This window comes from Balaenoptera musculus, chromosome 17 (genome assembly GCF_009873245.2).
Source record: "Balaenoptera musculus isolate JJ_BM4_2016_0621 chromosome 17, mBalMus1.pri.v3, whole genome shotgun sequence".
Taxonomy (NCBI): Eukaryota; Metazoa; Chordata; class Mammalia; order Artiodactyla; family Balaenopteridae; genus Balaenoptera; species Balaenoptera musculus.
The window spans coordinates 41859303-41876486 of NC_045801.1; the positions used below are offsets into that span (position 1 = coordinate 41859303).

At 39.2% G+C, this 17184-nt stretch overlaps 1 protein-coding gene across 16 annotated transcripts in view; it reads right to left on the reverse strand.

The window, feature by feature from the left end:
- Nucleotides 1-17184, reverse strand: part of ESRP1 (epithelial splicing regulatory protein 1) — a 58807-nt gene that overhangs the window by 28795 nt on the left and 12828 nt on the right. For 8 of the 16 annotated variants that reach the window (XR_005017019.1, XM_036830253.1, XM_036830256.1 and 5 more), the window contains 9 exons: nt 14043-14141; nt 13844-13898; nt 12476-12586; nt 12216-12348; nt 12064-12106; nt 9824-10125; nt 5884-6102; nt 3430-3664; nt 153-321 (listed from right to left, as the gene is read on the reverse strand). Coding sequence is in view for 12 of the 16 variants with exons in the window: in XM_036830253.1 (XP_036686148.1) it covers nt 153-321; nt 3430-3664; nt 5884-6102; nt 9824-10125; nt 12064-12106; nt 12216-12348; nt 12476-12586; nt 13844-13898; nt 14043-14141 (1366 nt within the window). In the remaining 4 variants the exon portion in view is untranslated. Of the gene's footprint in view, nt 1-52; nt 322-3429; nt 3665-5883; nt 6103-9823; nt 10126-12063; nt 12107-12215; nt 12349-12475; nt 12587-13843; nt 13899-14042; nt 14142-17184 lie in introns of all 16 variants that reach the window. The other 8 variants (XR_005017020.1, XR_005017021.1, XM_036830251.1 and 5 more) reach the window with 5 other exon arrangements.

A 17184-nucleotide genomic window follows, 5' to 3' on the forward strand; every position in this document is an offset into this window, starting at 1 on the left:
ACAACCTTCTTGGTCAGAGATATGACCAGAAACCGTTGCCGGTCATGCTAACCTTCAACGTGGCAGACAACATTCTTTTGTGAACTCAGGCAGCGGCTATTAAAGGAGTCCTTTGTTTCTGTCCCTCATTTCCACTTCCATCAGAGCCTTACCTGGGATAGTACGCTGTATAGTTCATGAAGAGCTGGGTGCCTGCTGGGTAGTATGCTGTGGAGGGCTGCAGTGCTCGTGGATTCAAGAGCACAGAGGGCTGATAAATGGCAGCTTCAGGAGGAATAACTGCTGCAGGAGCTGGAAATGTGTAGGAGGGAGGAGACAGGCCTAAATAAGCAAAGAGAGAGACCTTGAGATATATTTGTAGTAGTTGATACATGTGCTAGCACTAAAGCTACAAGGTCGCTGTTCCCTATATACATTTGAAAGAAAGAGACCAGTTCGGTATACCATCCCAAGCATCTTCCTTTTGGTTATACAGATAACACCTAGAAGCAATCTCAAATCTCACACACTCTGTCAACTTAAAGAACGGTTCTTAGTCTGAAATTTGGAAAAACCAGTATCAAGTGGACTTTCAAGTCTTCGCAACCATTTCATGACATGTGATTTTTTTTCCGCCACTCCTAAGTGCCAGTTACCACAAACTAACTCTTTGAGGAAAGAAACATGGGACGGACTGACATTTAGTGTAACTTCAAACCAAAAGCTGGGTTTTTTCCCCCTTTGAGCACTATGCTGCTAGTTCGTGTTGTTACCTACTCTATAGTACAACATGAAGACAGTTATGATAAAACACTATTCACCAGGACCATGTACTAGGCCAAAGCATAGACTGTGCCAGAGTAAACTGACCGAAAAGGAGTAGATTAACTCTGGATCATGTACACTTCAAGGCAACCCGGAAGATGGGTTTTTGATGCTAATCTACATCTTCAGACCAGTCTAAAAAATAAAAAAATCCAACCTGGGAGATAACCCTGAAGAAATATATGTGCAAGTCTTCCTGAGAGTCAGCTGACGAAAATCTGATTCAGATTAAATAGAAAATAGAAAGGATGGAATTCCTTTGTCTTTTGGTTATGCAACATCTTCAAGGCCCAGTAACTCACTTAAGTCAGACCACTTGCTGGTCACTAGCTTTAATGTGTAGGATGAACACAACTCTCCAAGCCATCTGCACCCAACAGAAGAGATAACTGAGAGGTTGCCTGAATTTGGAATTCCTGACTTTAATTTTCAAACCTAGAATCACCTAATATATGTTGCGAATAGCTGAAGCCCACTGGATAATTTTCACAGGAAAATCTCTACTGTCTCTTTTGCTCTTCTTATGAGTTTCTATATGTCTATGGAGATGAGTCAGTCAGCTGAATATGGGTACATAAACCCAAGACCTGGGAATTCCCTGGTGGCCTAATGGTTAGGATTACAGGGCTTTCACTGCTGTGGCCCAGGTTCAACGCCTATCAGGGAACTGAGGTCCTGAAAGCTGCGTGGCACGGCCAAAAAAAAAACAAAAACAGACAAACAAACAAAAAACCCCAAGACCAACATATTGATTTCATATTCAATTTTTGGGTACCTCCTTCATACCCATCAAAAATTGCTACATGGTAGATACCTAATGTAGATAATTTTAAAATTATAATCTCTGGCCTAAAAGAGTCCACAAAAAGGGCAAATAGAACAAACCGAGGCACCTAAGTCATAAAGAGATTGTTGCCTAAAGCGAGTTGGCAGGAAAAAAATAAGTCCAGTAGAACAAGCATATTAGCATGCATAAATTAGAATTCTGATTTTTTAATGAGTGAACTCTTCCACTTAAATTGACAAATGGCCAAATTTTAAATAAAATTTTTAGAAAGTATTAAAAGATATGGAAATATATCTTATATAAAAATACATTTAGATTAAAAAAAAAAAAATTTTTTTTTTTTTTGGCTGCGCATTGCTCAGCATGCGGGATCTTATTTCCCCAATGAGGGACTGAAACCGTGCCCCCTGCAGTGGAAGTGCAGAGTCTTAACCACTGGACCATCAGGGAAATTATTATTATTTTAGGGCTTGTGAGGGGGAAAAGGGAAGAAGTAAAAGTCTTATAAAGTCTGTAATGACGACTTTTCCACCAGGAAGAGAGGAGTAAAAGGATATCACAGCAAAAGAATTTGGGTTACACATGATGGAGAAATTCCCTTATCTCATAATGCCTGACAGATTATCAGTAGGAGAAATTGTAAAAGTTACTGATATTATCAGTGGTTTATGGACAGGAAACCTACAACTAAGATTACATTAAGATATCCACTTAAGCCCAATCATGAATTTTTACAACTTGATACTCATTAATGATCAACTCTTAGATATCCACCAATAGCAAGCAGCAGATAAATGGAACATTAGCAGTTAGGAATTCCAAGGGAAATAAAGGATTAAGCCCTACTGAATGTCCTATGAATAATACTTTATCAAATAGGTTTATTGGTATAGATCCCTCTTTACTAGAAAGTGATGTCTTAACACTCCCCACTTTATTGGAATCAAGCACATAATCCAGTTTACTTTCTCAGTTATCTTTGGACTGTATTCCAAGTGCTACTTTCTTTAAACATACCCAGCATGCTTCCTAACAAGGTATGTCTTACTCAAAAGTGAAAACTTGGTCAGAAAATTCAAGTTTTAAACATCAGATCCCCAAATGTTCCTTAGTCACAAACCAGAACTTGGTCTCCCGACTAAAGGGCTTATTCCTCTCAAACAGGATTCCAGATGGCGTGCACCCAGGTGCCAATGAGCAAGAGCATGGCTTGATATTAAGCACTGATCCTGCGATCCAATGGTAACTTTGGCTAATTTATTTACGCATTTATATCTTTTTTTTTTACTAACTTGCTCATTCCAGATATCCTGGAGAGCAAGAGGGATGCTCTTCAGGTTACCCTTCCCCAAAAATACTTACTGCTCAAAAAATTAAAAATGCAAAACGGGCATCAACTCACCCTTCTTTAAAAAAACAAAACAAAAAAGCTTAATGTGTTGCAGAAAAAAAAAAAAGGATCTGTCCATACTTATTTTACCTTTAAATGTTATGTATTTAATATGTAATATTTATTATGTATTAAAATATCTACATAGCCAGGTTGTCTCCCAGAGTCAGTGCTTATCTTGAGCACACTAAGCTTCAGAAATCAAGTGCTTATCACTGGAAAAGCAAGAATATAATTTGAAAGGAGGTATTTGTAGAATCTCTAATTATGGGTGTCCACAACCAAGGTCTTAAATGATTACCAGATACTACCGATTTCAGATGGGAAAGCCTTAGGTAACCACCTCACCTGCCTTAGAAAGAACCAGGGGCACAGAAAGTTATGAAAGCAGCTTAAGCACCTACCAGCATATAGCGTAGAATAGCGCCAAGACCCAAGAAAAACTTACATGGTAACTTACATGGCGGTGGGGATAAGCCATTTCGATTTAAAGTGCCCCCCATTAACACAAAGTTCATCTCCTCAGCTGAACACTGAAAGACTTCAACATATCTGTCCTTCATGGTTTTTTTATGACACTTCTGTGCAGCCATAAATGCTCTGTCCGCAGACTTCATCTGGATAAAGGCATCTCCTGATGGGCGTCCCTGAGCACGTGGGGGAAGAATAAAAACAAAAGGAGACTGTCTCCTTCAACAAGGAAGTGGTTGCTTACAAAACATGCACAGTGACAATCACCCATAGTACAGACATTTTGGCCATAACATCTGGGTGACAGTATGATCTACTGAAATCAGACTTATGTTTCATCACCTAATTAACAGAATTGCCCACAAAACCTTGAAGAAATAGTTTTGAGAGCTCATAGCTGAATGTGATCCTTTTTGATTTTTTTATCAATTAGAATTAGATTTATGGACTTTTGAAAGCGTCTCCTTGTGACTGCAGTTTCAAAGTATAGGCTTGTATACTGGGTTTTTCCTTTCTGAAAAATCCGATTAAATCTTACTCAATTGAGAAAAGCTAGTAACAGAACCAGTATTAGAGCTTTATGCATCCTCCTACATGAAACTGAACAAACCAGTGCTCTCTTTTGTCTTTCAAGTCTGTCTCTCACTGACCTGCAACATCCCTTCCCCTTCTCCCTGAAGCCTAGATTGGGATGTGGCTTGTGGATAGGGAAGGAGGAGAGGAATTGGGAGTTGCAAAGCACAGTGAAGGGTGGTGAGAGCTGTTATCATCAGCATTGCTTGGGAGCCCTTCTCTCACCCCTTCCCTTGCATCTCTGTTTTAAACCTTGGCCGACAGATGTTTATAGACATTTCCTCTGTTACTAATAGCTTGCTAAAGATCCTATTTAAAACAAAGCTGGTAGATTTCTGCTCCACAGAACCAGAATGCCTTAGTTTTATTTAGCACAGACATTTTATGGGAGAGAAAAAAGGCACAACCAGCTTATAAGACTCCTTTTTTATTTTATGGATTTCTTTAAAGTCTCTAAGGGACTAGTTATTGCAAATTATTACCATGCAAGTTACCATAAGAGTTACCATACCAGGGAAGTTAAGGACACCAGGGAAACCCAGTCCAAGATGGAAAACTAACATCTTCGAGGCAGCTAAGAGCTTGTCCATCATCAAAGAAGCATTTCTCCCAAGTGTAGTCACAATAGGTCACAAGGGTCAATGAGAGGCAAATCTGTCCACTGTTGTTAATCATAGAGTAATAATAGCCCCTAGGTTATTAGAAGTGGTGACTCAGAGAGAACCCGAACAATTCCCTGGTGATGCTGAACTGTGGGGAATTTTATTCAAAACGAATCCCATCAGTGAAGCATGCTGAGAGGATTCCTAGTCAGATAAAATGCTGCATAGCTTAATATTGACGTGAGAGTTAGAATGAGCATGTGCTGGTGTGGAACACCAAACAGGGGCTCAATGTTTTCTGATTCCTTGTACCCAGTGGCATGCACTTTCCAGTGAGACAGGATTATGGTTATGAATGTGACCAAATCATCACATGAAAAGAGAAAGTGGGAAACTAGCAGTTTAGAAAAAATTGGTATTTTTAATACAAACCTATATTCAGACTATGATGCACAGAAAACATCTTACTTTCAAAAATTGATACAACTTTGCTTTTAATAAAGAGTTCCAAAATTTTAATTACAACTACGTGATTTATGGGTTTTTAAAGTTCTGTCCTGCTTATGATGGCACAAAATACTGGCAAATTGCCCAGCAACTAATATAATTAATTTTATTTAAAAAATGAGAGATACCAAGCCAGGAACTACTTTTAATATGCTTAGAATATATATTGCATACTATAAGAATCTGATTAGATTTTGATAGAGGATTCTCAACAATTAATTCACTAATACATTTGAGCGCCTTTTATAATCACATACTGTTCTAGGTGGTATATATACAAGTTCTTTTTGAGTTTGCGCTCTACTGAATGTAATTTGATATCTACTATATATATGTGAAATAAAATAAGTCATTTCTAAACAGTCTACGGATACAAAATACTTGGGAGCACAGACATGCTCATTGGTTTATATATTGTCTATGATTGCTTTCACACTACAGCAGCAGAGCTGCAGACTTCAGTAACTGCAACAGTAAAATGTTGTATTAGACTGGTAATGTATTTGTCTCCTACCCAATGCTATTGATAATTTGACGGATATATGTGATGATGGAATCAGGTGAATCTGAATTACCACACCAATGATAGCATTCTTTCTGGAGTTCATCTTCAAGACCCCAGGCATTTACAGTTAAATCTTTCCTTTAAGACTTACTATACAACTGATGAACAATTTGTTACCTTTTTATTGGAAGGGTGTATTTAATCAGAATAAGCAAATCAGTTTTCCAGTAAGTGACTTTCTTACCTGGTGATTCAATACCATGTGGACCCCATGAGTCCGAATATCGGTGGAAAATTCCCCCAGAAAGTCCAGGATATCCTCAATTGTGGCTGCATAGGGAAGACCTCGAAGGCGTACACAGTCTCTAATGTTTGCAGGGGGCACAAATTGCTGAGGTAGTACTGGAATAATGGGAGGGGTTGGAAGTGGAATGAGAGGGGCCGAGGAGAATCGATTCAGCACCTGTACTCAAAGCAAAACAGAAGTGGTTTAGAGCCCTGTTACTCCAATGTTGTCTTCAGACCAGTGCTGGCATCCCTGGAGAACTGCTAGAAATGCATAATCTCAGCTCCACCCTGACCTAGTCTATAGGAATCTGCAGTTTAACAAGATCCCCAGGTGATCCACAAGCATGATAAAGTGTGAGAAGCACTCTTGGAGAAAGCTGTTCATGGTTTTCAGCTGGGAAAGCAGGATACCAACTTTTGTGAGACGCCTGCTGAGATATACACCACACACAACACAATGCACTTAGATTAAGGGCTTATCCACCTGGGCAAATGTCTCACTATCTGCCGTGAGACAAGTATCCTTAAAGTCTGTTGCTTTTATAAGAATTGGGACATATCGTTAAAATGTGGACTTATGTACAACCTATTAGATTTCATTTCACTAGTGTTTCTCTCAATATTGTCTTCACATTCCACCTCCAAACCCAAGAAATATAAAGAAAATGACCCAGCAAAGGAACCACGGTCAAACAGTGACTGTATTATATTAAAATATGTCACATTTATAACGAATAAAGCAGAAGGCAGAATGGCTGGGTAACATAAACCTGAAAAAAATCAATCAGTGAAAATAAAAATAATCATGTGAATTTGAGACAGTGGCAAAACAGGGGATCTTGACTATCTTTTTTTTTGGCCACACTGCACAGCATGTGGGATTTTAATTCCCCGACCAGGGATCGAACCCATGCCTCCCTGCATTGGAAGGCGGAGTCTTAACCACTGGACTGCCGGGGAAGTCCCTTGGCTACCTTTTAAATTCATGGAATCCTGCTATCTTGAGAATGGATGCGAGATCAGGTACATTTTGGAGAACGAATTGCTCCCAGGCAAAACTCATGTCACAAGGTTGTTGTCTACTTTTGTCTTAGTTTAGAATATGCCTACTAGTTGATAATACGAGGAGGCCTTTGTGCAAATGCCGTGTGTGGAATCCCCAGGATTTCTCAACCATTTACCACTGCAGCCTTTATCAGTTCATAACTAAATATAAGACAATCAATGAACTCCCCGCAAATTGCCCTAATTTCCTCACTCACACCCTGTCCAGTTGCTATCTGAATAAGAGGTGGCAACAATCAAAGAGTAAACACAACACAGCCAAAGAGAAAGCAAGACTTTAAGAAACTATACGAACAATTCAGACACAGTACAAACATTAGGGGGAAGAACACGAATAGAAAATAAATGTTATAAACAAACTTGGGACAGGAAAGGGTCTAGCACCTACAGTACCTGCCAAGTAGGAGATCAGTAAAAAGTTATTGAAAGAAATGATTATTATTAATGAAAAGAAGACAGTGCAAAGTCTATGACTACTTCAACACTTATTAAATAAATTATTAGAGATGGGAGGCTGGAAAGCGAAAAGTTCACCCACACTCAAAACCACCTATGGCTGAGTCAAACAGAGAAAGCATACTCTACAACCAAGCCAATTAATGTACAGTAGCCAAGGCTCTGGGGTAGTCCATTCTAAGGCATGATTTCCATGAAACTGTTCTTCGAATTAAAGATCTAAAATAAAAATCTCATTTTTCCCCCTCTAGTTTGGGAAGGGTGTTTGAAGTCTTAAGCATGCTCAGCATATCTTAGAGATTCAGAATTTATGATACTCATTTTCAACAAAGTACAGAATTGTTTAAACTACAAGTATGCTCATAGCTTAGGGTTCAAGAGTACCAGTACAGGGACTTCCCTGGTGGTCCAGTGGTAAAGAATCCACCTTCCAATGCAGGAGACATGGGTTCGATCCCTGGCCAGGGAACTAAGATCCCACATGCCACAGGGCAACTAAGCCTGTGCACCACAACTACTGAGCCCGTGTGCCACAAAATACAGAGCCCACACACTCTGGAGCCTGCACGCCATAACTAGAGAGAGAAAACCTGCAAGCCACAACTACAGAGAAGCCCAAGTGCTGCAACAAAGAGCCTGCGAGCCACAATGAAGATCCCGCGAGCCGCAATGAAGACCCGACGCAGCCAAAAAAAAAAAAAAAGAAGAAAAAGAAACAGAACAGAGTCAGTGTCTGAACTGCTTGCAAAAGACCAAAGGAATCATTGAAATGACTATGTTCTACTGTGGAGTCAAGTAAAATAAGTTGAAGAGCCATGTGAAACAGTCTATAGGATATCAGGTGCAAAGGTAATACTAACTGACCCTTGAAGAGAAATGTTCAGCTGGTAAGTCAAGAAGAATAGCTGCAAGGCTTGAGACCCTACAGATGGTTTTATGCTTGGATCTTAGTGTGTCTTCAGGAGCTGGCTGTCCCATCTGTGCCTCAAAAACAGCGCTGAGGGGCTTCCCTGGTGGCGCAGTGGTTGAGAGTCTGCCTGCCAGTGCAGGGGACACGGGTTTGAGCCCTGGTCTGGGAAGATCCCACATGCCGTGGAGTGGCTGGGCCCGTGAGCCACAACTACTGAGCCTGCGCGTCTGGAGCCTGTGCTCCGTGGCGGGAGAGGCCGCGACGGTGAGAGGCCCGCACACCGCGATGAAGAGTGGCCCCCGCTCGCCGCAACTGGAGAAAGCCCTCGCACAGAAACGAAGACCCAACACAGCCAAGAATAAAACAATAAATAAATAATAATAAATAAATAAAAAAATTAAAAAAAAAAAAAAAACAGCGCTGAATTCTGAAAGGTAGTAACAGGACAAAAGGACAATTTGCACTGTCACCAGCAATATGGAACTGATCAAGCCTTTTGGGAAATAAATTTGGCAAGACATTAAAGCCTTAAAAGCTCACACTCTATATCCAGTTCTAAAGAAATCAATGAGAAATTGACAGATAGGGACTTCCCTGGTGGTGCAGTGGTTAAGAATCCGCCTGCCAATGCAGGGGACACGGGTTTGATCCCTGGTCTGGGAAGATCCCACATGCCGCGGAGCAACTAAGCCCGTGCACCACAACTACTGAGCCTGCTCTCTAGAGCCCGCGAGCCACAACTAATAAAGCCTGCACACCTAGAGCCCGTGCTCCGCAACAAGAAAAGCCACCGCAATGAGAGGCCCCGTGCACTGCGATGAAGAGTAGCCCCCGCTCGCCACAATTAGAGAAAGCCCGCGTGCAGCAACGAAGACCAATGCAGCCAAAAATAAAAATTAATTTAAAAAAAGAAGAAATTGACAGATAAGCATGTTTACCTAGAAATTTCTTATGATAGAAAAAAACCCAACCCAAATGTACAATAGAATTAATAAATAAATTATATGCCCCTGTGAAACATAGTATTAACTTAAAGATTAAAATTTTCAGACATGAGTAAACTTTTGAAACCGAATACAAAAGTATATCTACAGCAATATTCCAGTTATATAAAAACACGGTATTTTTTTCTGTGTGTATATTAAGATAACAGTGGCTATCATTTGGTTACAGAATAGATATTTTTTCACGCATTTATACTTTCTGTAATTTCCAAGTTTTATTTTAACACAATGAATAATGTATTATTTTCAGAAATAAAGAATAGGAACTATATTCAATATCTTGTAATAACTTATAATGGAAAAGAATCTGAAAAAGAATATATATGTGTGTGTATAACTGAATCATTGCTGTATACCTGAAACATTGTAAATCAATTATACTTCAATTAAAGAATGAATTAATTTAAAAAAAGAAAGAATAGAAATAACGCAAAGCCACCAACATGCTCTTAAAAACCAACCTGCTGAACTTCAGCTGCTGTGCTCCTGAAGAGTTCAATGTATCTTTTACCCAACAAGTCCTTATGCTTCCTCAATGCATTCTGTGCATATTCCTCACAGGCAAAGAGGACAAAAGCATCCCCTGTTGGCCTACCATCTGGGTACGTAACAAAGAGGATGCCTTCCTTCCCCCCAGTGATGGGGCAATGCTGTCCAAAGAAGGCCACCACTTCATCAGCTGTGGCCGTGAATGGGAGCCCCCGCATGCGGACAATGACTTGGTTTTCCTTGGAGAGAAATTGGGCTACCTCATTGGATGTACCTAGGGAACACAAATATCAGGAAGCACAGGGAGAAATGGTTAAGACATCAACTTTACCAAATTTAAAAAAGTAAAATTTTTGGCAATGTCTTTAATTCGTAAGTCCCACACTCCCATATGAATTCATAATAACATCCCAGGAATCAGAATTCTCTTCCCATAAATTTAAAACGTTCCCCCTACCATTTTCATAAAATACCCCTCTTAATATAGGAAGGTAGCCGTACAGTTACATCATGGACCAACCACCATATTCTTCTCAGGGAGCGGCAACTAGTCATCACGGTGGTTAAGGGCACACTCCCTGGAACTAGAAATGTCTGGGTGCAAATGTGGCTTTACCATTTACCAAGCTATGACCTCAGCCAAGTTTAACCTCTGTATCTCAGTTTCCTCATCTGTAAAATGGGAGTAAAATTACCTACCTCATAAATTATGAGAATAAGTTATTACATAGAAAGCTCTTTAGTGATTTTTGGTATTATTTTCCTGATTACTTTTTATTAAGAAAGGTCCAAACATACTCGAGTAGAGAGAATAATGAATATACTTAGCAGCCAGTTTCAACACTTATCAACACTCTGCCAGACATAAAGCATTTTGTACAGTGCTGCAGCAAATACTCAAATATACATCCTTTACTAGTAACATTTTCCCTAAGCGCAAATTCTTATCATACTGCCCGTATACCATGAAGTCCCAGGCACTGATGTGGATATTAGTTAACTTTGCCATCTACAATGTTATCTGCCATGGAACCTCAGGACCACAGCACCTCCAAATATACTTTATCCCCAACCAATATCAAACAATGGAAACACTATTAACCTTGAAGCTCTGAATTGGGAAGCCTTGGTTTATCTCAAGAAAAAAGTGCAAGAAATATACCAGCACATTGTATAAACAGGATGTTGTTACTACAAGTTTTACAGTTGCAAAGATTTTTATCAGGACTATATAATGAAGGGATATAAATGTTCTCTGTATTTAGGTGAAAATCACCTTAGTATATTTTGGCAATAGGTGTCAGAAGCCCCTTAAAAGGTCCACCCACATTCTTTGAATTAGCTATCCTCTTTTTAGAGATTTATCCTAATGAGTGGCACATACAGAGATACAAAAATATTCACTGCAACATAGAGTGAAATGGAGGTAAGCTCTAAATGCCCAATAGGATTGTTTTTTAAAAAAATTATGGTACATATAATACTGTACAGCATTTAACATTTAAGAAATTTGAGTAGCATAAGAAGATATTCATAATATACTAAAAGGAGAAAGGAAATTAAAACAATATGAGCAGAAAAATAGACACTTACAAAGTAGGTACACAAATAGAAAAACATCTGTTGGACAAACCACAGTTAACATTTTTTATGCATCTGTTATTTTTAGGTTTTAAAGTTATGAATCACTCAAGAATTAGATAATGACTTTATCTGTTCCCACTTCTTTCTGACCATATTACTACAAACACCATATATTCTAAAATACTAGAAGCCAGAATGCTACCATATTCCCAGCCACTGATGAGTAAAAAAGTTAAGAGAAAAAATAGAAGCAGATATGCAACAATTCCAGATATTCTGATATGGCCGTTTGAAAGTAGTTTTCAGACCATTTAATTTCTTTCATGAACTACTCTTTCCCTTCGTACATGACTTTATATGACCCTTTGACCTTTGTATAGCACTATTTTTAATGGCTATTTAACTACAGTTGGCTGACTCAAGCCTTAGGGCAAGCGTTACACATTACACTGACACTACTGGATATTTCTTCCTCCTATTAAAAAAAAAAAAAGTCAACTTTTATGTTTCATTGGGAATAAAATGACCCTATTTATCTACCATTCATGACTCCATTTATCTACCTTTGCTATATAAGTAAAATTTTAGATTCTTCTTATTATAGCCACATTATATAAAAGGTACTCACCACCAGCAATTTTAAGAAAATCTTCACCTGTTGCTTTGTAAACCTAAGAAAAGAAAGGGAAATTAAATACAGTTTCTGAGCCTTCTGATGTGAACACTCATTCAAGATGCCAGGGTTGTCAGGGTGTCACATGTCAGGTTGTGAGGACGTACCTCAATGTACCGGGTCCCCATGTGATGTTTGTGCCTCTGGAGTGCTAGGTCTCTGTGCTCCTCACTCACAAACCTAACCAGAGCTTCTCCGTTCCTTCGACCCTGGGCATTCAGACAAAGTGCTGCACCTCCCCTTTGAAAATAACAGAACAGAAGGCAATAGGGAAAAAAACAAAAAAACAAACAGTGAGGAGAAAATGACAGAAAATCTATTATCCTTTTGGGATTGTTAAATAAAATAGAGATTAAGGAAAACCAACTTGGCAATATTGAGTCCTTTGAAGAATCTTGCAATATCTTGATCCGAAGACTGCCATGGCAAACCCCGTGCCCTGACTACCGTGTTGTCATCAATAAGTTCCATCTTGCTGCTGCGGATTCAAGCAAAACGTCAGGTTGCATGATTAATGCTAGGCAGTCTGACCTATTATCCCCATAAGACAACTGGCCTATTTACACCTGAGGTATTATTTATTTGGAGTTCAGACAGACTTGTAGTACTGCCCAACTTACTTCATAACCTCAAAAATTATCTGGGCACAGTTCAAAGTATTCTTTAGGTGGTTTACTTATACAGAGGCAACTGCCCATGCCAGTTCAGCACAGCTTGCTCACCCAGCAAACCACCTATCAGCTGAGTTGCTGCTTCCTTGTTCTCAAAAGAACGCAGCAACAATTCACAGGAAGTAAAGTTCTCCCAATACTCTCATGGCCTGTAAGTTCCTTCAGCTGAGAAGGTTTAAATTCATTCTCTGATCTGGCTAGTACACCAGTGGGGTTTAAATCCAGTTTGACAGCAAAACTTAAGATCCACCTAAAGCTGGTAATGAACCCACATCAGTAATGTGTGCACATGGTCAGAAGTCTGCCATTAAAATATCTCCCCTATCAAACAGGGAGGCATCACAGAGAGTGTTTATGGAAATGCTTGGGAGTTCCCACACCTTAATGAGTCATTTGTAAATCACCTATTCTATATTTTGACACCTTCTGATGTTCTATTCCTCCCATATTTATATTTTCAGTACTCCTAGGACATTTCCTAATGAGTCACTTTCTCCACAACTAAATAGGCCTCAACATCTCTCTTATGGGCAAACATGTCAGAAGTTTCTGTTCACTTCAGGCACCAAGCAATCTCATGCAATTCACTGCAGTGATTTACAAACTTAAATAGGTCTACTTGTGATCACAAACAGAGATACCACCATTTCATACTTCTCCCCAGTTATTTCCTTTGCTTTAAAGTAGGAGCTGATAGAACATACTTAAAATTATCTCAGTAAAGACCTTGTGAACTCTTTTAAAGCTTATGATTTTTTCCTTTGGAAGTTTTCCAGTGAGGATGGACAGTTCAGAGAGGCTAAAATCAGAATCGCAGACACAAACAGCACAAACATATGAGGTACCTAAAGTCACAGTGACTAAGGATACAAATATTTCATTAAATGTTAATCCCAACATCCAAGCTTGCTTTAAAATACAATCTTCTTTAACAAATGACCTAATATTTAAAAATGGATACCCAAAAGGTTTAGTAAAGTTACTAAAATATAACAGGAGTTAAATATCACAATATGAAAAAAACACATTAAAAGGCTCAAATGGAATAGTATTCAAGTACTTACCAAGTGCCACTTTCAAATTTGTAATTTACTCTTTCTGGATCTGAAAACCTGTGATCTAAAATGAGAACATACAAGTCATCGTCTTAGCCATCAGGGAGACAAAGCTGAGAGGGCGGGTGGTGGTGATTCAGAAGTATAGGCAAGGGAAAGTGGATGGGATCAGATACTAGGCCCGCATTGTTACAACACCAATACTTACTATAAGGGTCTGAAATCATTGCTAAAATTATATTTCCCATATCTTCAACTTGACAGGCTCCATACCGGGAGGCTGAACTATTCTTCTCAAAATTTAAACCTGGGAGATTAAGTTAAGGAAACATTTTGGGGAGGTAAAATGAGGTTGCTTTTACCCCAAATTAAACTCTCATGGAGCCAAGAAGCCAAGTAAAACGCATCTAGACTGACAATTCTTTGAAATCTCAAAATAGCTGCTTCCCATCAGTCTGGACTTCACCCAGGCTTCCTGAAGTGTCCAATTGCCCTATTGGGCTAAGATGGCCAAATCAATCCTGTCCTGAGGATTACCAGGAATAATAATAATAATACCAGGAATAAAATGTTTATTGAGTGGTAGCAAATGCATGAATACTGAGCACTTTAGCATCAAACCATGAAGCGTACAACAAAGTTAACAGAATCCCTATCCTGTCTTTACAACACACACAAGGCAATTACCATGCTGACCTAAAGATACAGTTACATCCTTCAAGATCACAAGGTATTAAATGACTTTTTTAAGCCTAATGTTCAGAACACTTCAGATTACTGAAGACGTATCTATGACTCCATTTTTATTCAAAACTCCCTTCTAGAAGATTTTTGGAACCCCATAACACAGCCATCTTGGATGGCAGCAAATGCTTGTCCTTTTAGAGTAGATGTGTAGAAACGGTTCAAGCACTCAGAGCCAACAATGGCCAATGTAGCTTTTGATTAAGTGAGTACACTGTTTGGGTAAGCCAGGAAACATGGCTTTTCAAGAAATGCATGGATCAAGTTGGGTTTGAGGGTGCAACCAGAAGAGATTTCCATCAAGTTTTACATAAGTTTTATAATGTAGTACAATGCACATAACAAATAATACTATGGGACTCTATCTTTTCTCGAGTTTAAAATGAAAACAGCCATCTGAGTGGTGGTTATTACGATGTTTGCCTTGTTTTATAAAAATGTTTCCTGACTGGTATTTTGTAACAAGGGTAATAAATGAAGACAAGTATTAAGAAAAAGTCGGTAGGTACTATTTTACTGCAAACAAAGAGGATACGATATAAAAACAACTCAGAGATTTCTCCCCACCAAGAATTATAGCCAGTCTTCTGAATGAGTAATATTCTATTCTATTCTCAATTCAAAATTCCTTTCTATTTCATCCCCACAGCTTCCTCTTGTCTTTCTCCAGTAAAGAGACATGCTAAGCAAATTCATTTTTGTGTCGTCTCTCAACCGGTTACATTTCTTTGTAGTTAAATATGCTACATGTAGAAAGGCAGCCATATGTTCCTTGGCAAATTACTTAACCCCACTAAACTTCAGCTTATCTGTAAAGCCAAAGCTGTGATAATCTTTACCTCCCTGGGCTCTTGTGAAGATTAAATGAGATAAAACAAGCTCAGGACACAACGAAGGCATTTAATATGTGATGCTCTCGCCGCTCTTCCTAGAACCCTCAGGTGACCAACTTTCATAACTTATGATAATCACACTTTAAGAGGGTCACATTTATGACTAAAAAATCTGAACTCACCAGATGCCTATTTGTATGCTCACAGGATAATCATCAAGCTAAAATGGTGGATAATTTCTGCATTTCCCCCTGCAATCCCGCCCTTTACATCAATCATCTAGTGATGAAATAAATCTGCTGCCCACTGAGGGATTAGAAAATCTATCCCAGGAGATGTTCAAGCAACAGAGCAATGACCACTGACTGGGGTCATTAAAATGATTTTCCTTGGAAAGCTGTACTATAAAGTATTTATTAATTCAGCACCATTTTCAAAGAACATAATGATAGGACAGAAAAACTGGAGCCAAAGGATGAAGATGCTTTAGGGAGACAACTGCCCTAAGTTTTCTGGGGAGATGGGAGGAACTTTATGGATCCTTACAGAACTAAGAAAGAAGAGCTGTGACTAGCTATAGTTTATCATGTAAACTCTGCCACCAAATGTCTGGAACCCTGCAATTCTAATAACACTTTCAGCCTTTTAAGGGCATACAATGAAGTAAAGAGAAACATAACCAAGAAATGGAGACCAATGCCATCGTATAAGCCAGTGTTTCTCAACCTCAGCATTAGTGGCACATAGGGCAGATAATTCTTTGTTGGGGGGTGGGGCAGTGTCCTGTGTACTATAGGATTTTTAGTAGCATGCTGACCTCTACCTACCTCCAGGAATAACAATTAAAAATGTCTCCAGACATGGCCAGATGTCCCCAGGTAGGCAAAACCCAGCCCAGGTTGAGAACCGCAGGTATAAGCCGACAGCTCCCAAGAGGGGCAACTTAACCCCTTACCATCTATTGATTCAGAGAAAACTTTTACATGTAGGAGACCATTACTAGACAGAAATTTTGAAGAAATCTGACCAAGGAAACACTGCATAAGGACCAACCTGATGCTGTGGCAAAACCCCTATCAGCAGAGACAAACACACACACACACACACACACACACACACACACACACACGCATACCCTACACCGTAAGGAACATGGATGAAAACACAGCAAGAGTCAACCCTTGATCCTCACCCTATTTTTGTGCAGCCCAGAGAAAAGTATGGCTTTTACATTTTTTTAAAGGATTGTAAAGAAAGAATGAGCAGAGACCGTACGTGGCCTGCAAAAAACTAAAACATTGACTCTTTAGCCCTTTACCGAAAAAGTTTGCTGACTTCTGACCTAGAGGAATGAAAATTGCCAAAAATAGAGAATGCCACAGCAATGTTTGCCACATCGTAACCTTCTATCCCAAAACAGAATCTTGGGGGGAAAATTAAGCTTTGAAGGAACTGGAAACTATATTCAATTCAAACCAGTTTTTTCTCCTCTATCAATGACAAGAGGCATAAGCCTTCTCACCTTTGCTCAGGTAACTCCCCTATAAAACCCTCGTATCTTCTTAATCCCATAACCAAATTAGACCATGGATCACTCCCACTCAGCACCAAAGCCTTCCCTAACTGCCCTAGGTCACAACCATCAAGTTAAGAGTTGATTAGATACTATTCCTATAAAATATTACTCTCTTCAACTGTATTATGCATTTCCTGAGCACAGGTCTGCTTTCCTCTCATCTCTTTCCATCTACCACAGCACCTATTACTTCTAAG